Below are 25,882 nucleotides of genomic sequence, written 5' to 3'. Positions count from 1 at the left end.
CACTACCTTGTTACTCCATTGCCGAAAAGCTGTTGCTAGTTCTAAAGTGACGTTTTCGAACTAGCAACAAAGGCTTGAGCTGTATCAAAGCTAGATACACTTGATCAATACAACAGTTTCTATATTATCTGAAATATCTGTGGGGAAACACCCTCACGCTCCCCCTCTCCCTCTCTTAAACTCTCTCATACACACGTGGACACACATACATATACGCATTATGCACACACTTACTCGAGAGCGAGAAATAGAGCCGTCATGTCAGTCACCAGCATCTCAGTAGGGTTGAAAACAGTTGTTAAGGTTTACATCTAAATATGGCAACACTCGCTGCTGCTGAGAAGTGCTTAAACTTACATCTTGCCGATTCTGAAGCAATGTTACTTCTGACGAGAGCTGCAACAAATAAAGGTAATCCAACAGGCGATCTCTCTCAGTTTCTGAGCTTCTCTCTTTCGATCCCTCAAAAACAAACTCACACTTACTCTCACACACACACACGCACAAAAGCACTACCTCATTCCTCCAGTAAGTGCTCCAGGAAAGCAGCGCTAGCCTCACTATCCTCTGTTGCTAGTTCTAAAGTGATGTTTTCAAACTAACAACGAAGACTTGAAATGTATCAGAGCAAGACGCTGAAACCGTGGCGGAAGAAAGTAGTTCCAAACACAAGAGCGTTTTAGGGACGATGTCTTAAGGTGTGTAACCGTGGTATAAGTGGAATAATTGACTCCAGCCCATTGAATTATTGAAAAATAATACACACTCCGCTGCGCATCGTGACCTCATTACCAGCTCGGGTGTGCATTATTTTTCAATAATTCAACGGACCGTCATCCATTATTCCTTACATAATGCTGTCAATGATTACAAAAGCAAAATGTTTAGAATAATTTAGGAAAATAAACATGTTCACCTTACCTCTCTATTGGCTGCTCAATAGGGGATGTCAGATTGATGGTTTCCTTGGTGATCTCCACTTTGCGGACACTCCCAAAGAAGTCCGTGATGAGGACGCTCCCTGGATCTCTCTGGAACAGGTCAGTACGGTGGCCTGGTGTGGACACACACTGACTCTGTGGGCATACCTTAAACTAAAACACAGACACACATTTCACTCTTTGTTAATCAAACGGGTGAGAGAAAAACAACCAAAGAGACAACCGTTAATTGCTGGTTGCCAAGAAATGAGAGTGCGTTCATTCACGAATGTTTGTGCAGCTTGATAGAACTGCAAGCCTTCATAAATGAACACAAAGAAAAATTGAACAAAATCATTAGCATTTTAATAACAGTTGTCTACTGTATGCACATCCAGCTAGGGCATTAGCACGGAAGTGGTATTAATATGTGGTCTTGTGAATTCTTACAAGGATAGTCACTGAAAATTAATGAAAATAGTCTTGAAACACAGACATTGAAATTAAACCAGTAACAACAACAGCTACTGCTGATAAAACTGGCTGATTAACTAGATGTGAGTTTTACATTACTGTTCTTTATATTTTTAGCATTTTCAAATTATGGGAATAATACATTTAAAGGGTTCATCATAAATGTTTTTTCCCTGAGCTCCACATATAATGTTAGTCAATTATAATTCATGACCTTTTTCAACCCACTCTCTTTTATCTAAATATCCTCTTCACATGTGAAATGTGTAATAGTTCTTTGCTCCGGGTTTACTGTCGGGTCTAATATTGTTTGCATTGCCCCTCCTTCAATAACAGTCTCTTTGCAATGCCTGCATTATATTGTGACATTCACAAAACAATACGCGCTTAAATGTGTCGCACAAACTGTAAAAGTCGGACTAAATAACCAGGGGCCTTATAAACTTCAGCTGCTTGTTTCTAAAGTTGGGGTTGAAGGATATGCAGAGCAGCAGGTGCTACACACATCCAGGAACAGCAAAAGGTTTGACAAACTTCACACATTTGACACTTTGTTAAGATTAGTTAGTTCTTCTGGTTCTGGTGTTAGGAATAATAGAATCTATCCTGTTTCCTCCTTTTTACTTCACTGTAACTGAACGGGCTGAGAACACTAATTAGGTTCATTAAAGCCAGAGACTATTTAGCAGAGATGGGCCACTTCAATTAAATGAATGGGAGAAATTGGAACACCCATCACTCAACAGATGTAAAAAGGAAGTCCTGACTTACAGGTAAAAGAGCCAATCACATTTTAGATACATACATCGCCTGTCAATCAACTCGAGAACTATTAGCTATACAAGCAGGGAAAATTTCATTTTTTAGCGTAATCTGAGGTAAGCACAATTTATGATACCAGTGTTGTCAGATTTTACTGCTGATTTGAAATATGTCCTTTGATCGTAAACTTAACCAACCGTTTTTGAGATTTCTGTGTTCCCTCATTCAAGCAGATAGGAGCTTCACAGACATGACTGGAAATAGCTTCCCGAGAGCGATCTAAAGATGGACAACAGTGGACCGACTTGCTAGAAAGACTTTGTTAAGGCTTAATTCGTAAATGTTTTCAGGTTTCTAACGTCAGAAATTCAATATAGCACAACAGTCTGGTTCCAGAAGTAAAAATCCTATTCATTTTTTTTCATAGGGGAAATGATTATTAACGATAACTTGTAGAATCTTTAAAGACCGACCTACCATGAGCTCGGAGGTTGTTAATCGATGGTTTATGCTTCTGTTGAAGTCATCAGTCCGCATTATTTCAAATTCATGATTCAAAAATCTTGAAGAGCTATACTACACATGATCCTGAAGGAAAACGATCCATCAATCAGATAATCGCAGCAAATAAAGTGTGCCAAAAGAGCTCTGCAACAACCGCCCACTTTCATGACACACTGCGAATGACACAATCGAGTCGTCTCTCAACTCTCAAACTACTTATGTATTTGTATATTGCAAAATTATCTGAATATTTTGCAATATACTTTAAATATATTGATTCAATAGTTAAAATAAACAACTTTAAATATATTTTTTATATTTTTCCATCGCTTGTAATTCGATTATGTCATTCGCAAAGCTTCATGAAATTGTAGTACTTGTAAAGTACACAGTATTGTAACTTTTTATTTTTGTCTGATTACTTTTTTGCTTCAAATCAAAGTTTGGAATGTAATGTCACCTCAGAGCTGATTGGTTTGTGTTAATGGGATAGAACTCTTTTATGAAGGACTTTCTAAAATCCCTATGAAAAAATGAATGGGAAAAATACTTCCAAGACGGCTGAAAAAGTGGGAACTTTTACGCTCTATTTCAGAACAAGCCATTTTTTCAGGTTAGCTTCAATAAAGGCTCTTTTTGGACTGGGGAGGATGTTTTTAGGTCTGAAAGTTCCAGTATGTTTTCATATTACAATGAACTCTCAAAAGATCAAGCAACATTTTTATTTCACATTATGTTGCCTTTAAAATGTTCCTCTTATTGCCTATTTTTTTCCATTCCAAAGATTAAGCATTTGTTTCACTGTCTGTCCCATCAGGTTTGAGCCATCATAAAAACATACATCTATATTTAGAATATTTTCTCTTTAATCCACTCCAAGCTCTAATATAATCTTTTTTAGCATGACCTTGGGATCAAATATTTTAAGACCCAATCCAGCCCACCTGCAGTATTTTTAGGTCTGCAGAGAGACGTAAAAGCTACACCAGTTGTTTAATGTAGGCCTAGTCTGCAGCACTGTACAAATGCCAATATACACTCACTGAACACTTTATTAGGAACACTATGGTCCTAATAAAGTGCCTGACGTGGTCTTCTGCTGTTGTAGCACATCTGTCTCAAGGTTCGACGTGTTGTGCATTCTCAGATGCTATTCTGCTCACTACAATCGTACAGAGTGGTTATCTCAGTTACCATAGCCTTTCTGTCAGCTAGAACCAGTCTGACCATTTCAGAACTGCCACTCACTGGATGTTTTTTCTTTTTGGCACCATTCTGAGTAAACACTAGAGTCTGTTGTGAATGAAAATTCCAGGAGATCAGCAGTTACAGAAATACTCAAACCAGCCCGTCTGGCACCAACAATCATGCCACGGTCCAAATCACTGAGATCACATTTTTCCCCATTCTGATGGTTGATGTGAACATTAACTATAGCTCCTGACCCGTATCTGCATGATTTTATGCACTGCACTGCTGCCACACAATTGGCTGATTAAATAAGCACATGAATAAGTAGGTGTACAGGTGTTCCTAATAAAGTGCTCAGAGAGTGCATATAACTATTATAATGCCTAAAGAGGTTCATTACACTGACTATGCAATGCAATTAAATTCTATTTAACAAAACATGATAAAGAGGTCCTTTGAAAATACTTGAATGAGTATGGTGAATAATTTGAAAATCGTAAACTACTGCAGCTTCCACAAACATGAAGATTAAATAGCATGTTTAGCTTGTGTTTTTGTTTGGGCGTTCCTGTTCTTCCTATTTCAAACCATTCCATAAATCATCCTTAGAAAAAGAATGCCTAGCTGTAAACTAAAACATCACAATTTCATGATTCAGACTTCAGCCTAATTAAACATAAACTCACCACCATTTAAAGTGAGACTGCTCACTTACAAACAATAAAAAAGGGCAATTCGTTATTCTCTCCCCTTGACACCAAGTTATATTTCTAAACATCAAGTGCTCAGCTGGAGGCAAATTGGAGGCAAGAGGAAACATTTCTTAAGTGCATACTTGATGCATACTAAGCAATTTTAGAATTAGGCAAAAGGAACCTTTGATTGGAGAACAGTTTAATCTCGTTGCACAACTCAGTGCACACTGACAGACAACTCAGTCACTGAGCAATCTTTCTGATAGGAGTGAGACAGATCAAGTGGCCCATTTCTATCAGGATTAAAACCTCTCTCTCCCATGGGAACTCCATAATAACACTGCTAATCCAACAGAATGGAGAGAGTGCAGGGAACAAAAAGCAGCAGAAATAAAAAGGCATTTGTTGGACCTGTTTGATCTGGGAAGCACTGTGCCAAGAGAAGAGGATATGGAGGGCAGGAGAGATCAAAATGGATTGTGGGAGTTAGTGAGACTCGAGCCAGTGAGATGAATGGGAGAGAAACTCAAGCTCATCCAGGCCTTCAGATAAAAGGTCTGCCTCCTGACTGTTTCAAAGCTGTTTGACCTACACCAGTATTAGCCACTCTGTTTAAAGTGGCATGTTAAGAGAACTGCCTTTCTTTTCATCTGAGGTGACAGGACGTCTTTGTGACTGCAGCTTTTTAAGTTCACATCATACCATCACTGTGGACAAGAGAAACTGTTGTCCATTTATGACATTGGACTTACAATACAAAGCTTGGGAATTAATAGGCCAGCATCTATGTCTTATGAAACAGTCTTAGACAGACACACACACACACACACACACACACACACACACACACTTACCAGATCATTCATGTTGGCTTGGCTAGCAGGATGGACTTCCTCCAGGAATTTTAGTAAGTAGAAGGTGTACTTGTCCATCAAGTGGACCCCTATAGCCAAGTCTGGCTGATGCTGTACGGACAAAACAATACAGATGAACCAATATCCCTCTTCTTAATGTCCTTAATCAATTTAATAGCCCTCAGCATTACACACAGAGTAAAACACACATTTTCCAAGCATACATAAGTTACATAAATTATTTCCAGGAAATAGACTGCCTTTAGACTGCTTCATATCACAAAAGGTACTAAAAACTGTACTGCCCGTTCAGCAGATAAAATGACAGATGTGTAGCAGATCAAGTAAGGTTCAACTCACTGAGAGGGAGTCCTCCCCCACTTGGCTGCTGGCCAGGGCCATGAGGTTGGGCGAGTAAAACCTCTCATACATGGAGGCCCCCTGGCAGGTGTCTATAATGAACAGCAGCTCGTTGTACCTGCAGAGAAAAGAGCTCAGTTTTAGCAGCAGTTGTTTTCATTAATCTAAAATCAAATGGGCTTTTCCTTGTATAACTGTTCAGTATAATATCTATGCAATTAAAGCCGGTTCTGGAGTGATATGAGGCATCTTTGACCTGCATTGAGGCCATCAGAGCCCTGCTCGCTATACGAACAAACACAGTACTCCTCTGCAAGCGGTTGCCACAGTAACCAAGAACCCAGCTCCCATTAATGCTCCACAAAAATATATAATAAAAATTAGAAACCACTTCTGGCTGTCTCAGATGAGAGAGAGAGAGCGCACGCACTTGGATCGCATGAAGCTAAGATGTAATGGTGGAGCAATGGAGCACAAATGGGGCTTCATTAATTTATTGGATCAAGCCTGCAATTACCACACTGACAGCACAAAACATCCTGTGCAGTATTGCTCTACAGGAAGATAGGAAGTGCTCATTGTCCCTCACATCAGCCTCCCACAATATTTACAGAGCGCTGGAACCTAAACACACTATTAGAGTATTTATAACACACAATTTATACATTAGGCTGATGAAGTGAAAGAGCCACAAAATGAAGACTAGACTAGATGCTGCATGTTGTGTTTGATGACAGTTACTGCATGTTTGGAAATTGTAAGTGTACACTTTGTTTGTTGATTGGTAGGTCTCTATGGGAATACCTTTTTTTTTGTACAAGCCAAGTCGCATGATATCTTACAAATTCACCATTTTATACAAACTATTATTGTATTGAGATTGTTGCGAAACATGTTTTACATTTTTTTGGTTTTTATTAAATAATGTACTGTAACCCAGTTGCACTGACTTCATTTTAAAATGTTATGTCAGGAAAACCTGTATTTTGTGTTAAGAAATGCATACTTACTTCATTAAATGGTTAGTTCGCCCAAAAATGAAAATTCTCTCATTTACTCACTTTCATGCCAGCCCAGATGTGCATGACTTTCTTTCTTCTGCTGAACACAAACGAAGATTTTTAGAACAGTATTTCAGCTCTGTAGATCCTCACAATGCAAGTGAATGGGTGCCAATTTTGATGCCCTAAAATGCACATAAACGCAACATAAAAGTAAACCATAAGTCTCCAGTGGTTAAATCTGTATCTTCAGAAGCAATATGATAAGTGTGGGTGAGAAACAGGTCAATATTGAAGTATGTTTTTACCATAAATTCTCCTCTCTGCCCAGTAGGTGGCGATATGCACGAAGAAAAAGAATGTGAAAGTGGAGAGTGATAGTAAAAAAAGGACTTAAATATTGATCTGTTTCTCACCCACACCTATCATATCTCTTTAAAAGATATGGATTTAACCACTGGAGTTTTATGGATTACTTTTATGCTGTCTTTACGTGCTTTTTGAGCTTCAACATTTTGGTACCATTCACTTGAATTGTATGGACCTACAGAGATGAAATATTCTTCTACAAATCTTTATTTGTGTTCAGCAGAAGAAAGAAAGTCATACACATCTGGGATAGTATAAGGGTGAGTAAATGATGAGAGAATTTTCAGTTTTGGTTGAACTATCCCTTTAAGTTAAGTACTATGAAGACACCCAGCCTGCATTGCAGCATGAATAACTTTCGCACAACTGGCCATTGCTTTTGAAAGTCTGAACGTAAATGGATGTATTACAGGGAAAAATAAGATGTCATACTAATTTGACAACAAAACAAAACAGTTTTGTTGATGCTAAAAATGAACAGACTAGAGTGGACACACTGTCTTCACTCCCATTGGCAGTCACCACATCCCATCACTGCTCATTTGCATAAAGTTAACCTCCTGAGACCCCCGCGTGGCTGCTGTGTGCATTTTTCATTCCCCTTTTTGATTTATAACTAGTCGCCCCTAAGAAACATGCAAATAAAATATTTTTTTTAGACCAAATAGTTTTCCTAAAAATGTATTTCCATATATGCGGACAGCGGGACAAAGTTGTGAAATTCTAAATAATACCAAGCTATAGAAAGTCAGATTTCTTTCATAAAATTGTTTATGTTTCCAGGAGTTTTGGCTTTTCATGTTTTTGAGACGTTACAGACTTTACATCAGAAATTAGCATAATTAATTCTGATTTAAAGTAATGTCCACCACCATCCAATTACTGCCAACCATGTTAAAATAAAATTCTACATTATAAATTCTGAATCTAAGTACTGATTACCATTGTCCCATGTCTACCAAACATGTTTAGTGGTCCAAACATCATCTGCAGCCTGAAATTAAATTTTGGATGGATTTTAAGAGTGAATGCATTTAGCTGCTCCCTTGCTCCCTATTTAGTGAATGACTTAACCTACAGTGTGCTGTCTGTCTGCACTGGTCTCAGAACAATTTGAAATCTTACTCTCAACCTAATTCCATAAAGCCTCTGAAAGCAAAACTATTTTTCTCAGGGTGTTAATGCACAGTGAATAAAGGATATTTTAAGGAAAATGAGCCTATAGTCCACATACATAGTCATTGTGTTTAACAGCGTGCCATTTCGCGATAAATCTATAAAAAAATTTAAATGGCATATCAGATGAAACTAGAGACTAATATTTTGACTCAAACAGGTTTTAATGTAAAAACTTAATTAGGTTTCTTACCAGATGTAGTTTTCTTGCCGTTTCTCTCAAGGACAAACTCCACTGAGATTGGCACCATGTTGTTTAACACTTTAATGACAGCCTAGAGTCTCCTGAACTGACATCAGTCAGTTTATATGAATTTTAATTTTTGCATAGCCTATAGCGATCCAAATTTAATGTCTACACATTTGGACACGGGGTCTCAGAAGGTTAACAAAACTCAACTCAGTCAAGCGGATACATTTGAAAACGTTGCCTTGCGTTGTAGTGTGGACATGGAAAACTTCGATTTTCGAAAACGATGATGTATTTGTTATCATGTGAAGCAGTCATGATCCATTCAACCCAAAATAATCAAGATGGCATCCCACATTGTAGCGGCATTGTTGTGCTTGTTATCCACTTTGATAGCATTGTTAAAGATAAATGTTACTTTGTACAACCTTCACACTGCATTTCTTCAAAGGCAACGGGAAGTTCACAATACTCAGAATTGCTGTCCAGTGACGGAACACGAGAACAACTGCGTTTCAGACCGTACATGGAAATGACGAAGGTCCACGCCTTGTACATATTTTATTTTATTTTTTGCATATGCAGTAAGAGGATTTAAGCGTTTTCGGAAGTGTGGACCAACAACTTTTGGAAAACACTTGAAAACAGCAGTGTAGATGGAGAGCATTTTGAAAACAGATTTTTCAGGATTAATGTGAACGAAGCCTCATTTTGTCACGCTTGAAGGCCCTCTTTAGTATTATAAACAACGGAGACAATGTTAATGTAAGATGACTTGGACCCTAGTCAGAGTATTTAATTTGATGCGACTGGCAATGAGTCTGTGAGGGATAGAAGTACCATCCGTTAAATGGGTTCTACATAGTAACTTAGGCTATGTTCACACGGGCAGAAAAATATATTTTTTTAGCCGTTTCAATTTTTGTAGTCTGAACAGGACAAAAACACATACAATCTGATTTTTACAATTTTGATCCAATCCACATTGGTAGGTGGTTTGAAGTCCGATTAAAATCAGATTTTTGTTAATGCATCTCTGTCTGAACGGTCAGATCGGAGTTTGTGTGTTTTATTTGTAATTTTTTGTGCGCGACCTGTTGTTGTGTCAGGTTTTGCACAAGAAGACATATACAGTACTGCGTTCCAAATGGCATTAATGATGCCTTCACAGGGCACTTTGAAGGGAAAACAATCATTATGGCCATGCTGTAGGATCGTTACAAACAGAATTTTCAACATTTCAAAAGTTCAAAATCACTGTTTTATTACACCTTTCAGCACTCTGAAGCTCTGACAGTGGAAGGTAAAGTCTTTGAGGGAAACTGGGCAAAGGGATGATCACTTCTGAATGGAACGTCATACAGGACAGTCAAAGCAGTGCAAACCTCTTATACAACAAAACAGACATTGGCTTTACCCACCCAAAGAGATGCGCCAAGGTGTAGTAACACACACTGTTTGCAAGCCACCACAATATGATACGGTATTAAATGTCTCACACGAATACGGGTCACCATCTGACCGTGTCCCCTTTGAGAAGTTTTCCGCTTCAATATGGAACAAAAAGCCTTCAATGCGGGACGTTACGCTGCCCGCTAAAATACAGGACAATAGGCATCCCGTATGGGACATTATAATTTTGGCCAAAAAATACAGGACGTCCAAAATGGGACAGTTGACAACACAAAGCAGCTATAAACGTTGCATATGACACCTCTCCCATTTTTTAATCCGTTGCCTGTGACGAATGTGCACCTCATTAAAATCATAATCAATGGCAGAGGGCCTGGGTAGCTCAGCAAGTAAAGAGTCGCAAGTTCGAATCCAGGGCGTGCTGAGTGACTCCAGTCAGGCTTCCCAAGCAACCAGCTGGCCCTGTTGCTAGGGTGGGTAGAGTCACATTGGGTTAACCTCCTTGTGGTCGCCATAATGTGGTTCTCACTCTCGGTGGGGCGCATGGTGAGTTGTGCGTGGATGCCGCGGAGAATAATGTGAAGCCTCCACATGCGCTAGGTCTCCGCGGTAACGCGCTCAACAAGCCAGGTGATAAGATGCGTGTATTGACGGTCTCAGACGCGGAGGCAACTGAGATTCGTCCTCTGCCACCCGGATTGAGGCGAGTCACTACGCCACCACGAGGATTTAAGGACAGACGCATTGAGAATTGGGCATTCCAAATTGGGGAGAAATCTTGTATGAAAAAATCATAATCAATGGCAAAACATCCACCACTAAACTCTCACATATGGTAAACATATGTAAGTTTGCACTGTTACTATTACAACTAATGTGGATATGCTAGCAAAAGCGACTCAAGTGACAACAGATCTGGCCACATATAACTTGCAGTTTGAACAGTCAATCTAAAAAAATGGAATTTGAGGGAAAAAAAACAAACACATTTTCCCTGCAATGTGAACAAAGCCTTACAGTTCACTTATAACAGGGACAATCCCACTGGACTTCCCTGAGGTTCAGTGTCTTGATCAAGTGTGCCATGGATCAACCCTTGCAGGGTTAGAACCTACAACCTTTTAGTTACCAGCCCAGATCTTTCAGCACAAGGCAACACTACTCCTGATGATGTCACTAAGACTGTATGTGCTAGAATATTTGTATATACTAAATAAATTCTGCCAGTAACAACAGGTAAAGCTTTTGTGTCCAATTACCTCCTCTTCTGCCACATCTGCTCAAAGGCATCAGCCAGCTCCATGTTGCTGATCTCCTCTGAATCTTGGAACTTGAGGAAGCCATTTCCACCATGACCTGTAAAAACACAGATTCACACATTTAGGCAAAGGAAGGAATGGAAAGGTTAATAATGCCGAAGTGTTCTCTAGGAACACAGAGATCTCACCTGTCAGGTAGATGAGAATGTTGCTGCGATCATCTGACAACAGCCGTTTGGATCGAGGGGTGCTGGGGGGAAGCCGTCCTGTCAGGACTCGCAGGAAATTCTCTACTGTGACCTAAAATATAAAAATAAATGCCTTTTTAAATAGGATATAATCAAAGCAATAGGCTGAAACAGCAAGTGAAGAGGTCAGTTAATCGTGATAAAACACTTTTGACATAGTTCTCACCTTTGTAATTTCTTGGACATGTTCTACAACTGCTCTCTTACTACTTGTGGTGACTCTCTCTCTTTAAATACTGTCAACTCCACGTTAAAGTGTAACATCCAAGAAGAGAATACAGAAACCTTATATACCTCCAATAAGACTGCGGTTGCCAATTAAGAGGACGCAGTCACTCCAGTGGGTGTGATCACTTCGAGGGATGGGTCAGGATGGTCGACTAGTCGTCATCCAACAACTGACTAGTCAATTTGTGAGGTCAACTAGTGAATTTATCTATATTTGTTTCTTTCTTTTAGCTTTAAAGTGCACTCAGTATTTTATTTTTTGTTAACTGCGAAAGAACTACTAACAGTTCAAGTATATTTGAAAAATATGTTTAAAATGATGTAAACTCACATGAAATGAAGACTAGTCATTTCAGTCTTAGAGAAAAGGCTGCTTTATTCTACATAAGGTGCTGGATGCACTTTCATGAGCGCCGCCATGTTGAGATCATATGACCAGCTGAATATTACACCTGATTTCACTCACAGTACAAATGAATAACGAATAGCACATTTTTACAATGACATCGGTAACTGAGAACTTCTGTTTTCATGTGAGGCTGCATCTATGCCGCTAGCTGTCACCACAACAAGAAAAGACAAATTTTACTGCGTGCACCTTTATGTTACCTGAGCAGTGGTGTTTTATAGAGGATTAATTTAGAGACACAACATCTCGGAGAGGGTTTTTGCTGACAGCGTGGTGCGCTTGAGCGAGCTAACAGTAACAGTATATGTTTTGTCTGCCAGCATGTTGAAACCCTCTAACAAGGTGTGTCTCTAAACACCACCTCTACACCCATCAAAGCACAGCTTTCAATCAATTTAAACACAATAACTGTCAGACTTTAATGAGCATTGCATTTTTAAGACGAGTCATGTTATAAATAGTTCAACTTTTAAAAATGCATATCAAGAACACTGAGATCTGTTCCATTGGGTTTCACCCAGTCCAGTAGTTTTTGAATGCAAAACGCATCCTATGTGAACACCCCTTGTCTGATCATTATTTGCTGGTCATGTGACTAATTATACAGGGTTTTCTTAAAGAGATAGTTCACCCAAAGATTACAATTCTCTCATCATTTACTCACCCTCATGCCATCCCAGATGTGTATGACTTTTTTTTCTTCTGCAGAACACAAATGAAGATTTTTAGAAGAATATCTCAGCTCTGAAGGTCCATTCAATCCAAGTAAATGTTGACCAGAACTCCAAAAGCTCAAAGAAATCACATAAAGGCAACAAAAAAGTAATCCATAAGACTCCAGTGGTTAAATCCAAATCTTTAGGAGTGATATGACAGGTGTGTTTGAGAAACAGATCAACATTTAAGTGACATTTTTATCAATAAATTCTCCTCCCTGCCCAGTAGGTGGCGATATGCACAAAGAATGCGAATCGCCAAAAACAAAAGAAGAATGTGGAAGTGAAAGTTGAAATTGATAGTAAAAAATAATTTATATTTTTATATGTTTCTTACCCACGTCTGTCATATCACTTCTGAAGATATGGGATTAACCACTGGAGTCTTATGGTTTGCTTTTATGTTTCCTTAATGTGATTTTTGGGACTCAAAGTTTTGGTCACCATTCACTTGCATTGTATGGACCTACAGATATGAAATATTCTTCTAAAAATCTTTGTTTGTGTTCAGCAGAAGAAAGAAAGTCATACACATCTGGGATGGCATGAGGGTGAGTAAATAATGAGAGAATTTTCATTTTTGGGTGAACTATCCCTTTAAGACAGACTAGTCTACTAGACATTTAGACAACCCACAGACTACATTTAGGAAATACGTAGATAATCACTTCATATTTTGAAAAATCACCAGATCTATGTCAATCACAGAGCTGGAGTCTTGATCTCATGGTCTTCGTCTGGGTCTCATTACTCAGTGTTTTGGTCTGGGTCACAAAATTTAGTCTTCTTCTGGATGTTGATCTTGGCTTTATGGTCTGAGACAAGACCAAAAGTTTATTTCCAGCATACAAAGGAGATACTTACATCAACCACTAGTCAGCGTGGTACGTTCACCAATACAGAGAATTTACAATGTCATGGCTTTGAATGCCCACCCAGCCACTGAATACAGTAGCTCAGTGTTTGAAATAAATGCTGCAGTACATCAAGAATTTTCTCTATTTAGCTTCTTTAAAATGGACAGCTTGGTTTTTTGGATCTTGGGGTTAGGTCTTGGTTTGTGTCTGTCTTGGATCATCTGGTTTTGATGATTTGATTCAAATTTGGTTCAAAATTTTGATTCAATTCAAAATTGTTTTATGAAATGCACACTACATATATGACCATCATATCCATCCTAAACCGAACAAAAGATTACAACATTTTCTTGTATTGGAAGAACTATCAGATTTTACAAGGCAATGACAAGTCTGAGTGATGTTAGTGCAAAACCATGTTGGGCAAGAGCAACCTCACCTCATAACCGCGATAATCCACCTCCACATCGTCTCCATAAACATTGAGCTCCATGTTTTTATGGCTGAACACAGTGGCTGGTTTGAGGTTTCTATAGTTACAGGCCATATCATCGGCTAGCATCAGCACAATGTGACTGTGGAAAGCAGAGCAAACACATCTGATCAGAGCAGACAGGAAGACTGTGCGAGACTTTCCTGTGGCTAGAGACACAAATATCACTGCCTCACTTTTATAAAAGACAGCTATCTCTGGAGAATACAACTTAACTAACAGTAAATCAGTGGGTTAAAGACAATTAAAATAAAGTGTCGCTATAATGAGGATGCCAGGAGGTAAAAATGATTCATATTCAATAGGTTGGTCCAGTTATATTGTGATTCAATAGGCATTTCCTCTACAAGTCTGGCTAGAAAAGACAAGAGTGTTATTGAACCACATGACTGTTAAAGTTTACCTGTCTGGAATGCCCAGTCTCTTTACGCTCCTGTATACAGACAGTGTGTTTGCCACATGTCGGTAATTAAACCAAAATCTAGATGTGCAGACCTAAACATAAACATATAGATTTCAAAAATAATGGGAAATGCAACAACTCAGGAAACATCTTGAGTTACGAGAAACTAAGAAAAACATGTAAATGTTTTAAATGCATTATAAAATTATGCTATAAAAAGGAAATGAAAATGAAGATGGCTAATGATATTTTAACATACTCACTGTACACTCAAAAAAAAAAAAAAAATAAATAAAAAAAAAATTGCTCCTTGTTGAATTTAGTTACTTAAAATGAGCTTATATAACACAATTCTTGGATTTTTTTTTCCAACTTAATTTCATTGTGTGCAATCAATTTAAATTTGAAAAATGGAAGGTCATTTAATCCATTTGCATTGGAACAGCTTAAGTATATTTCATTGGCCATGACCAGACAGATGTACATGTGATGTCAGGCTCCCAGAATGCATGAGTAAAAATTGTGAATCAATGTCTTAATATTGCTTTTTATTACAGTATTTGCACTGGCGGTGTTGTGTTTGTTGTCCCTTTGGGTTTTGTGTCAAATGAGTGCATCTATTTCCAAAAATACGATGTTAAGTGTCACCGTCATTGTGGTTTGTGTGTTGCCTGGTTGGAAAGCTTGACTTTAAACTCATTGGCAAGATGTCGTCCTCTGTTGCTGAGACTACAAGCTTGCAGTTTTTTATAATTACAAATAAATAAATGGAAATGTATAAATTAAATTCCCTCAACGTAAATACAATTATGACTTAGACAAATTTTTATCAAGTAGATGTGACAAAATTTATTCAAGTTCGTAAAAACAAGACTTGATCAGATTAATTCAAATAAATTAGCTTTTGTTCAAAAAATTTTATTTAATTAAAAACAGCATCCCAATTAAAAAGTTGTACTTAATTTTATTAAGTTCACTGAACTTTTTTTTCCCATTTACATTAATAAATCTTTCCGGTTGCCACAAGATAAATCTGGTTTACCGACGAGCAACAGAGAGCAATACTTTTACTAATCACATATTATTGTAATATATATCTCTATTTATGACATGGCTCCTTGCAGTACTTTATTCTGATTCATCAATCACTGCATTCAACAAGCAAATATCATGACCAAGAAACCGTATAATTGACTGCTGTACTAAGCAACGGATACATTGTTATAATGACCAGCTGACTGTACATTAAAACTTATATGACATTTGAATAAGGAAAGCACATGTTTGGGATTATTTACATAAAAAGAAAAACTAAATCATCAAAAGTCTTACCAGGACTGCCCAGTTGTTGGTGTGGCCACTGCTGAAGAACTGGCCGGCTTTGGTCTAAACAACAATCAGAAAATGAAATGCACTATTAAAAGTGTACTAATAACAAATGAACAAGACTCAATGTGAATTTAAAAGATGAAAGTATTCCTTTTTGGTTGTAATGTGATTCCTAGGGTCTAGTATCACGTTATTTATTTATTTATTTTTTATTCCCTTTTCTCCACAATTTGGAATGCCCAATTCCCACAATTTAGTAGGTCCTCGTGGTGATGCGGTTACTCACCTTAATCCGGGTGGCGGAGGACAAGTCTCAGTTGCCTCCGCTTCTGAGACAGTCAATCCGTGCATCTTATCACGTGGCTCGCTGTGCATGACACCGCGGAGACTCACAGCATGTGAAGGCTCATGCTACTCTCCGCGATCCACGCACAACATATCACGTGCCCCACTGAGAGCGAGAACCCCTAACTGCAACCACGAGGAGGTTATCCCATGCGACTCTACCCTCCCTAGCAACCAGGCCAATTTCGTTGCTTAGGAGACCTGGCTGGAGTCACTCAGCACGCCCTGGATTCAAACTCGTGACTCCAGGGGTGGTAGTCAGCGTCAATACTCGCTGAGCTACCCAGGCCCCCTAGTATCGCGTTATTAATATAATCAAACTCTTAAAACCGACACAACATGTAAAAATTTGTTCTTTTCAGGCAAGTCAAAAGAGAAAATCAAAGTGACACAGAGACTTTGTCTACTGTTTGAAAGCTAATGAAAGCCACCGAATTATGGATGTAATATAGTGGTAAGGGCTTACAGCCAAAAATACCTCCATATATATGAACTGAATGCTGTTTTGTGCTGTATAGTGTACAATGACATGGTATGTAGTGACTGTATTCAGATGTGTTTGCAGTAGTTCTGCAGAAGTGGCTTAAAACATCATGTGCATGTTTGTTGATGCTTTAAAACTAGTTTGGCAAAATAGCCAAATATTCAAGATCATCTATGCAAATTACAATTTTATCTGTAAGCGTAAACAGAATGTCCTGTAGAATGAAACAGGGACTGAAGAAAAATAATGACAAATGAAATGAAAGAAAAATCATTATAAGCCAAGAAGCTAGACTGAAGAGAGATAACAGGAAGACTGCAGGTTACTGCTCACGAACAGTGTCCTCTACGTTAAACACATTTGATATACCTCCATCAATACATTAATGATCGCATAATATTACACATATTTAGAAATATTAAAATCGATATGATTGATATGACATTTCTGAAATGTACGAAAGCTTGCACACAAAGTCTAATGTCAGAGAGAACTGAAGGATGAGAGAGAGAAAATCTGACACAATTAAGACGTCATTTTGTCACATGCACAGAAAGTCAATGGGAACATTTGTATTATAATTGTTCATGAGTGAGAAATGGCAATGGCAACAATACTAATGTTTGTCAACTGCCTCTGAACACAACGTGTGATTTTAGATTTACTCATTCTTTCAAAAAGGTTAAAGGATTTGCTCGGAGCGGAACTGTGACTGCTGAAAGCTTCACTGCCTATTCAGTGAATCAAGAAATGACACTATACACCAGCTGTTAATGAAGACACTTACCTCAACATAATCACAGTGTGCACGAGGTATGGAAAAAAGCAAATATATAAATGCACATTTTGTCATTAAATAGCAATAATCCATGTTGATTTTTGTCACCGGTGTAGTGACAGGCGCGGTTTACAGTCAGGAAGATTTCTACTTCCGGTTTGCGTAAAAGCCCTTTTCCAAAATAAAATTGACCGATCAGATATTTACAGAAAATGCATAAGGACTTTTTATAAATATATACTTTTTCTTGAATTTACGGTTAATTGTTTTTATTATTATGATGATTATGATTATTACTATTATTTAACCCTAGAAATATACTGAAAGTTTCAGATTTTGAAAAATAAATAAATAAATAAATAAAATAAAAAATTAAACATAGGAAAGTTATGATTTGAAATGAAAAGGAAATAGTAAACATTCTGCACTATTTGTAGGCCACTAATTGACCATTGTTAACTACTTTGTACAAAAGGTCGGATTTCATTGCTTCCATTGAAGCTCTCTGGAACATTCTCAAATCGTGCTAGAAAACATGGATTATCAGGTTTTGCACAAACTTGTGGGGTCCATGCCAGCTTGAGTGCACGCTGTCATTAAAGCAAAAGGGTCACATATCAAATACTAGTCCCAGGCCCCATACGTTTAAGCAGCAGCCAACAGGTACAGTGTGTACTGTAAATTACAAAAAAAAAAAAAAAAAATTATAATAATAATAAAAAAAAAATGTTCTCAATTTCAGAAAGGCCACATTCATCAAGCAAAAGTGAAAGCACTAAAAATAATCATGCTCATATTTGTGTGTGTGTGTTGGGGGGGGGGGTCACATGGGGGGCCAGGCTCTAGAACCGCCACTGGCCTATTTATGAGGCACTCTGGAGCACTGACAGTGGATTAACTGAGATGTTAGGTCAAATAGAGGATAAAACGTTTCAAAATCCCTCACTAAACATTTTTAGATCATCAGTCGCTGCCTGTGTGACATTCACTGCGAAAATGATGTCAGAAATACTACACTACAGGGCCACATATACTAGCAGTATATATACTATACTATAGATTATATACTAGCAACATAATCTGGAATACACCAACATGCCCTCATGAGACACAGCAATTCATGTCTGCCCATTGTAATTGACATATGGATATCTCTTGAGACCCAGCTTGCATGCTATTGTTTTAACAGGTGTATCCTAAAGAGAACAGTTTGTGCTTTTCTGAGAAAGCCTACTAAATGTCTGAGGGTGTGGCCAATATGATAATATTAATATATTGCATAACAATAATGATGATGACATAATAATAAGATAATGATATTAATCAGATTAAATAAAAATAAAATAATGATGCAATCTGTTATTTATTCAAAAACATATTTTTAACATGTATATAAAGACGTCAAAATATCTAAATGCATTTTTTATGATTTATTTATCTATTTATTTATTTATAGCTAGGTCTCAGGAGTGCAGTTTGAATGTTAAAGTGAAAGGAAAATGTGACACGTTCTCACAATTTGTCCTTGTTATTTCAGATGAACTCGGAGAGACGCGCATCATAAAGCTTGTGAGAGCGCGCAACATCAGTCTCTCCAGCAGCGCGCGGGCAGCATGCAGCTGTAGCGTCTCGTGTCGGCGGTTTTCAAAGACTGAAGTGAGAGACTAATGACTAACGGGAGAGGCTGGAACTAATCAGCATGTCACATGTACATCTATTTACTCAGAGAGTCGCTATCTTTATCCATCTAGTTTTCTAGACACTTGGAGAATGCGTTAAGATCGGGACAACATCACGGATTCGTGTACCAGCAACTGCCTATAACACAACAGATTATTTATCTACTCAACGCAAGAGGATCGATAGTTTCTCAAGACAGATATGAGCACCAGCGATGCGAAGGAATATCTCTCCAGAAGAGAGATACCACTACTCTTTGAGGTGAGGAACTTTTTTCATTGGTGAACCCTAAAGAAAGAAATCATAGACGTAACAAAAGAAACAGCCTTAACAAGTTACTTGAATAAAAATGTGGCATGTAAAATTCTGTTATTGCCTCATGTCCTCTCCAATCCGAGTGCTAGCAATCTAGAAGAATCAATGGAATAAAGCGTGTAAAGAATCGTATTATGTTGTTGATTCTATAGGCCTACTTAGTAAATAAAAAAGTTAATCAATTAAAGTTGTAATGATTCATAATTAATGAGTAGCTTAATTAAAGCGTAATAGTTGACTGTGTATTTTCATACTATAAATATGTTACTGGAATGTTGTATTGCATTATACTAGATAATGGCGTCCGATAGGTTTTTACGCACAAGGATACAAAACACAATTATGTCTCTAACTACAGTCAACATCGCTGATTTTCCATTGTTGTTGTTTAGTACGGCAGGCGTAATTTCAGAAGCTTTAGACAGTGATTATAAAAGTCAGTCTTATAGGAAATAACAGGCTATAACAGTCTGGATAACTGTTTTCAACTGAATGATGCAATAATCTACTGTTTTTCAATTTTGTTTACTTTTTTATGGAAAATGCCATACTGGAGTCAAGACCTCTCTTTACACTGTTAGTGTTAACCCGGAGGACCATTTCTCTTTCTTTAAAGAGTTTGGTCCAACTTGGTTTTGATTGTCCTTGACATATATGGTGGTGATGATGATGAGGATTTGTGATAAACAGTTTTGGGTGTAATCGGATTACAAAGTAATTAATGACTGTAATCTAATTACTTTTAGACACAAAAAGTAGTGTAATGCATTACATTTTAAATTCTTATTATCAGATTACAGTTACTGATTTCAATAAAAGTAATTACTTTAAAGTACATTACTTGGGTTACAAATATTTCTAAAAAATATTATTTATGTGTAATACAGTTAAAATGTGAATTCATATGTTTAAATGTATGTCTGTTTGCATTTCAGAGACAGCTAAAGGGTGTGCGACAATAAACAAGGAGAAAATAGACATTATTTTAAAATTGTTGGGCGGAAAAACAAAAAAAAAAAGAACAATTGTGACAAGTGTTTTAGAAATTAACTTGAAAGAAAAGTAATGGGGGCCTGGGTAGCTCCGCAAGTATTGACGCTGACTACCACCCCTGGAGTCGCGAGTTCAAATCCAGGGCGTGCTGAGTGACTCCAGCCAGGTCTCCTAAGCAACCAAATTGGCCCGGTTGCTAGGGAGGGTAGAGTCACATGGAGTAACCTCCTCGTGGTCGCTATAATGTGGTTTTCACTCTCAATGGGGCGCGTTGTGAGTTGTGCATGGATACTGCGGAGAATAGCGTGAAGCCTCCACACGCACTATGTCTCCGTGGTAACGCTCTCAACAAGTGATAAGATGCGCGGGTTGACAGTCTCAGACGCGGAGGCAACTGAGATTCGTCCACCACCACCCGGATTGAGGCGAGTCACAACGCCACCACGAGGACTTAGAGCACATTGGGAATAGGGCATTCCAAATTGGGGAGAAAAAGGGGAGAAAAAAAAAAAGGAAAGTAGTTAGTAATGTGATTACTTTTCAATAAAGTAATCAGTTAAGTAATCTGATTATAATTTTTAGAGAAGTAGTTTTTAATTTGTAGAGGATTACTTTTTTAAGTAACTTACCCAACACTATGACATATGATGATGAATTTTATTGGTAACACTTTACAATAAGGTTCAATTTGTTAACATTAGTTAACATGAACTAACAATGAACCATACCTATTAAGCATTTATTAATCTTGGTTAGTGTTAATTTCAACATTCAGCAATACATTTTTAAAATCAAAAGTTGTATTTGTTAACATTAGTTAATGCACCATGAACTAACATGAACTAACAATGAACAATTGTATTTTTATTAACTAACATTAACAAAGATGAATAAATTGTGTAACAAATGTATTGTTCATTGTTAGTTCATGATACCTAATGCATTAACTAATGTTAACAAATGGAAACTTATTGTAAAGTGTTACCATTTTATTAGTAATTTCATGCAGTTGTTGCATAGTAATAACATTGTATAACAGTTTCCCTTGATACAGTATATACCTGTAAACTGCACTGGTCATGTATTGTCTAACTACAACGTAATAACACATAAATACAAAGGTTAACCCGTAGAAAGGTAATTACAGATAAACTATAACAAAGAGGTTTTTTTCTCTTGATCTGTCACTGCTTTCCCAGAGTCTGTTGACTGGTCTGGTGTACTACCGACCGGATGACCCAATAGACTATCTAGAGACCTGTCTTAAAAAGGTGAGGGAGCTCGGCGGAACTGACAAAGTTCGGTGGGACACATTCGTTGGACAGGAGAAGAAGTCTTTACCGCCTCTCAATGGTGGGCAGTCACGACGTTCTTTTTTCCGAAATGGTGAGTTGAGAAAAACTGAGATGTTGAATTAGGTGTTGTCAGCCAACGCAAGTGCGAATTCAAAGCAACTCTTAAATGAATGTAAACAAGAGCTGGACACAAACTACTGCTTGTGCTGAATATTACGCAACAGGCTCTTTCTTTATTATTCTGGATTAGTTAAACTATGGGATGCACCAGTGGGGTTTTCCTGTCTTTTTGCTTGGTAACATTGTTCAACACACCTTGCGGCAATACACAAAGGCAAATTGATGCAAAGTACCTGTACAGTAAAACATAATGAGTTTCCCCACTAAACAAAACCTATTCGTCCAATTATAGACCATCAGACTCTAGGCTGATTGAGCTATGACTTCCCTTGTCTTGCATAGCCAGACCTTTGACTACAAGGCAAAATGTCTAGTCCAAATTTCAGCTTCTTCCGGCCAAGGACCACCCACTTAGATAGAAAGATGCTCTGACTGACATGTAAATTAGTTAAGCGCAGTTTATTTTGTTCTTACATGCCATTTAGGGTCTGGTTTTTCCCGCGATGACCTTTGATTTGGCCTGCCTTGACATATATGACAAGAGAAAAAAAAATGCTTTTGATGCAGCTTTTCATTGCATTAATTTAGCAGATTGCAGAGTAATGGTGTGTGTGTGTGTGTGTGTGTGTGTGTGTGTGTGTGTGTGTGTGTGTGTAATGAATCATAAAGGAGGGGAACCAGGGCAACTTTAATATTTTAATATAATACAGTTTGCAGAGCCTGGAATTCGGAGCGGGTATTGCGCACAATTTTAATAATTCCCGCAATTTCCACTTTCATAATTCGGGACATTCCCACACATTTTATTCACTTAACAGTGCAGCTACAAATTAGTAAACCAACAGATACAGATGAACAAATCAAATCAATAAACTTGTTTTTGTAACAAACTGTAATTCAAGAAGCTGCACGAGTAAATTCGCTCTGTCTCTCCCTCTCTCTCTAGAGGAAGCGCTTTGTCACATAGTTACTGAACTTAAGATGTTACAGATGTATAAACTTTTCTTAACCTGTTAATTCGACATGCAAATGGCGTTATACCACGTCTCCGTAAGCGAGCAACGCGATAAAACTATATCGTACCTGTTTATAATCAACAAAGCTGTTAACAGTGCAAGTGCATGCACCTTTCATATCTTGGCGCTCCCTCATTATTCATAATGCAGCACATTTGCAAGAAAGGCAGAAATAGCAAAAATGTTTTGCGTAATGAACCAGCTGCATGGTGAAGAGAGACGCGTAAACACCTGTTACATCTCTCATTTTCATATCTAGTTCCAATTTGCTCTAGGCAAAAAAAAAACAACAACAAAAAAAAAATGCAAAAAAAAAAAAAAATATATATATATATATATATATATATATATATATATATATATATATATATATATATATATATATATATTCCCCTGCAATCTGATATAATTCCAGATATATCCATAGCGAACTTCATTAGAATTTTCGATGAACATTATTTGTTTTGTGCTGTCCGTTGTGCAGATGTTGCACCATAAACGCGCACAGACGGGCACTCCACTTCTCTCTCTGCGCATCAGTTCGGTGTCATGCTCCCGCGCTAAAATTACCATATGCCACATTGTAGTTTATAAAAATATTAACAAAAATCATATCTGGATGTGTTAAATAGTCTTGATGTTAAATAGAACGTTATTAATGATACAATAATAATTTTACAGAACATTAACCACTTTTGGTATATGAATCATATCTCTGAATAATGTTCTTTGTTTTATTAAATTGGCTTGAAGGAGTTGCTAAGTTTTTTTTTATAAGGTCCTCATTCCAAATCTGGAGAAATGCTGTCAAATACTGTGCTGTGCATTTGTTTTGTAGGCTGTTAATTTAATAGCCAGAATATTTGAAAATATGTGAATGAGAAAAAAAAAAAAAAAAAAAAACAATTCAGTCACAATGCACATTATGTAATGCAGAGATCATGCAATTTTGTAATTATTGAAACATGCCATTTTAAAATTGAATTAATTGTTTAATTAAAGTTTTTGACTTAAAAGGATGACAGAGTCATAAGGCTAGAAAAAAACAAACAAACAAAAAAACAACCTTTGTAAAGGTAAAAAAATGCCCCCATATGAGCCCCCCATCATTATCAGAAATGAATTTCAGGCCCTGAGTTTGTTAGAATGCAATGTTCTCTTTTGGTCCACAGCCCTCAATCAAGTTTGATTTTTGGCCCTTCGTAGAAAAAAGTTTGGGCACCTCTGCTCTAGAGTGTAAAGAGGATGGTGTGAAAAACTAAAAACATCCAGTGAGAAGCAGTGTATAATTGCAGTGAGCAGAATAGCATCTCAGAATACACAATACATCGAACCTCGAGGCGGTTGGGCTACAACAGCAGAAGACCACGTCAGACACTTTAATAGGACCATAGTGTTCCTAATAAAATGCTCATTGAGTTTATAGACTTAATGCCAGTAATCTCACCAACTTTGGCAAATCCAGTGATTAACAGCTCGATGTATCAAGCCGATACCTTGTAAACATGACATTGTTTCAGATAAAAAACCTGTGTCCATACACGTGGAAGTTGCGTTGAGTATCAGATTAGAGCTTTACTAGATTGAGAAAGTACTTTTGTGTGCAGCAATATGCATCAGAATGTAGGCGGTCTGTAGACATGCCATCTGAGGCTGTGATAGTATTCCAAGCTTTTTACAATCCAATGTTTCACATCTACTACATACAGGTGCATCTCAATAAATTAGAATGTCATGGAAAAGTTCATTTATTTCAGTAATTCAACTCAAATTGTGAAACTCGTGTATTAAATAAATTCAATGCACACAGACTGAAGTAGTTTAAGTCTTTGGTTCTTTTAATTGTGATGATTTTGGCTCACATTTTACAAAAACCCACCAATTCACTATCTCAAAAAATTAGAATACATCATAAGACAAATAAAAAAAAAATGTTTAGTGAATTGTTGGCCTTCTGGAAAGTATGTTAATTTACTGTATATGTACTCAATACTTTAATTAATGCCTCAATTTGGCGTGGCATGGAGGTGATCAGTTTGTGGCACTGCTGAGGTGGTATGGAAGCCCAGGTTTCTTTGACAGTGGCCTTCAGCTCATCTGCATTTTTTGGTCTCTTGTTTCTCATTTTCCTCTTGACAATACCTGGTCTGGTGAGTTTGCTGGCCAGTCAAGCACACCAACACCATGGTCATTTAACCAACTTTTGGTGCTTTTGGCAGTGTGGGCAGGTGCCAAATCCTGCTGGAAAATGAAATCAGCATCTTTAAAAAGCTGGTCAGCAGAAGGAAGCATGAAGTGCTCCAAAATTTCTTGGTAAACGGGTGCAGTGATTTTGGTTTTCAAAAAACACAGTGGACCAACACCAGCAGATGACATTGCACCCCAAATCATCACAGACTGTGGAAACTTAACACTGGACTTCAAGCAACTTGGGCTATGAGCTTCTCCACCCTTCCTCCAGACTCTAGGACCTTGGTTTCCAAATGAAATACAAAACTTGCTCTCATCTGAAAAGAGGACTTTGGACCACTGGGCAACAGTCCAGTTCTTCTCCTTAGCCCAGGTAAGACACCTCTGACGTTGACTATGGTTCAGGAGTGGCTTAACAAGAGGAATACGACAACTGTAGCCAAATTCCTTGACATGTCTGTGTGTGGTGGCTCTTGATGCCTTGACCCCAGCCTCAGTCCATTCCTTGTGAAGTTCACCCAAATTCTTGAATCGATTTTGCTTGACAATCCTCATAAGGCTGCGGTTCTCTCGGTTGGTTGTGCATCTTTTTCTTCCACACTTTTTCCTTCCACTCAACTTTGTTAACATGCTTGGATACAGCACTCTGTGAACAGCTAGCTTCTTTGGCAATGGATGTTTGTGGCTTACCCTTCTTGTGAAGGGTGTCAATGATTGTCTTCTGGACAACTGTCAGATCAGCAGTCTTCCCCATGATTGTGTAGCCTAGTGAACCAAACTGAGAGACCATTTTGACGGCTCAGGAAACCTTTGCA

At 37.8% G+C, this 25,882-nt stretch overlaps 2 protein-coding genes across 2 annotated transcripts in view; one reads left to right on the top strand and one right to left on the bottom strand.

Annotated features, from left to right (window-relative positions):
• The window catches only part of LOC127441993 (GPI-anchor transamidase-like), a 48,430-nt gene extending 30,823 nt beyond the window's left edge, over nucleotides 1–17,607 (bottom strand). The window contains exons 1-9 of the mRNA XM_051699619.1: nucleotides 17,468–17,607; nucleotides 15,855–15,908; nucleotides 14,523–14,614; nucleotides 14,066–14,201; nucleotides 11,357–11,468; nucleotides 11,169–11,265; nucleotides 5,761–5,878; nucleotides 5,401–5,511; nucleotides 922–1,094 (exon numbers count right to left, since the gene is read on the bottom strand). Of these exons, the coding sequence (XP_051555579.1) occupies nucleotides 922–1,094; nucleotides 5,401–5,511; nucleotides 5,761–5,878; nucleotides 11,169–11,265; nucleotides 11,357–11,468; nucleotides 14,066–14,201; nucleotides 14,523–14,614; nucleotides 15,855–15,908; nucleotides 17,468–17,551 (977 nt within the window). The 5' untranslated portion in view covers nucleotides 17,552–17,607. The remainder of the gene's footprint in view (nucleotides 1–921; nucleotides 1,095–5,400; nucleotides 5,512–5,760; nucleotides 5,879–11,168; nucleotides 11,266–11,356; nucleotides 11,469–14,065; nucleotides 14,202–14,522; nucleotides 14,615–15,854; nucleotides 15,909–17,467) is intronic.
• A 1,389-nt stretch (nucleotides 17,608–18,996) lies between these two features.
• The window catches only part of LOC127441992 (adenylate kinase isoenzyme 5-like), a 105,695-nt gene continuing 98,809 nt past the window's right edge, over nucleotides 18,997–25,882 (top strand). Inside the window, exons 1-2 of the mRNA XM_051699618.1 lie at nucleotides 18,997–19,399; nucleotides 21,646–21,832. Of these exons, the coding sequence (XP_051555578.1) occupies nucleotides 19,340–19,399; nucleotides 21,646–21,832 (247 nt within the window). The 5' untranslated portion in view covers nucleotides 18,997–19,339. The remainder of the gene's footprint in view (nucleotides 19,400–21,645; nucleotides 21,833–25,882) is intronic.

Source organism: Myxocyprinus asiaticus, chromosome 6 (assembly GCF_019703515.2).
Source record: "Myxocyprinus asiaticus isolate MX2 ecotype Aquarium Trade chromosome 6, UBuf_Myxa_2, whole genome shotgun sequence".
Lineage (NCBI taxonomy): Eukaryota > Metazoa > Chordata > Actinopteri > Cypriniformes > Catostomidae > Myxocyprinus > Myxocyprinus asiaticus.
This window is presented reverse-complemented; position numbering and strand designations above follow the sequence as displayed.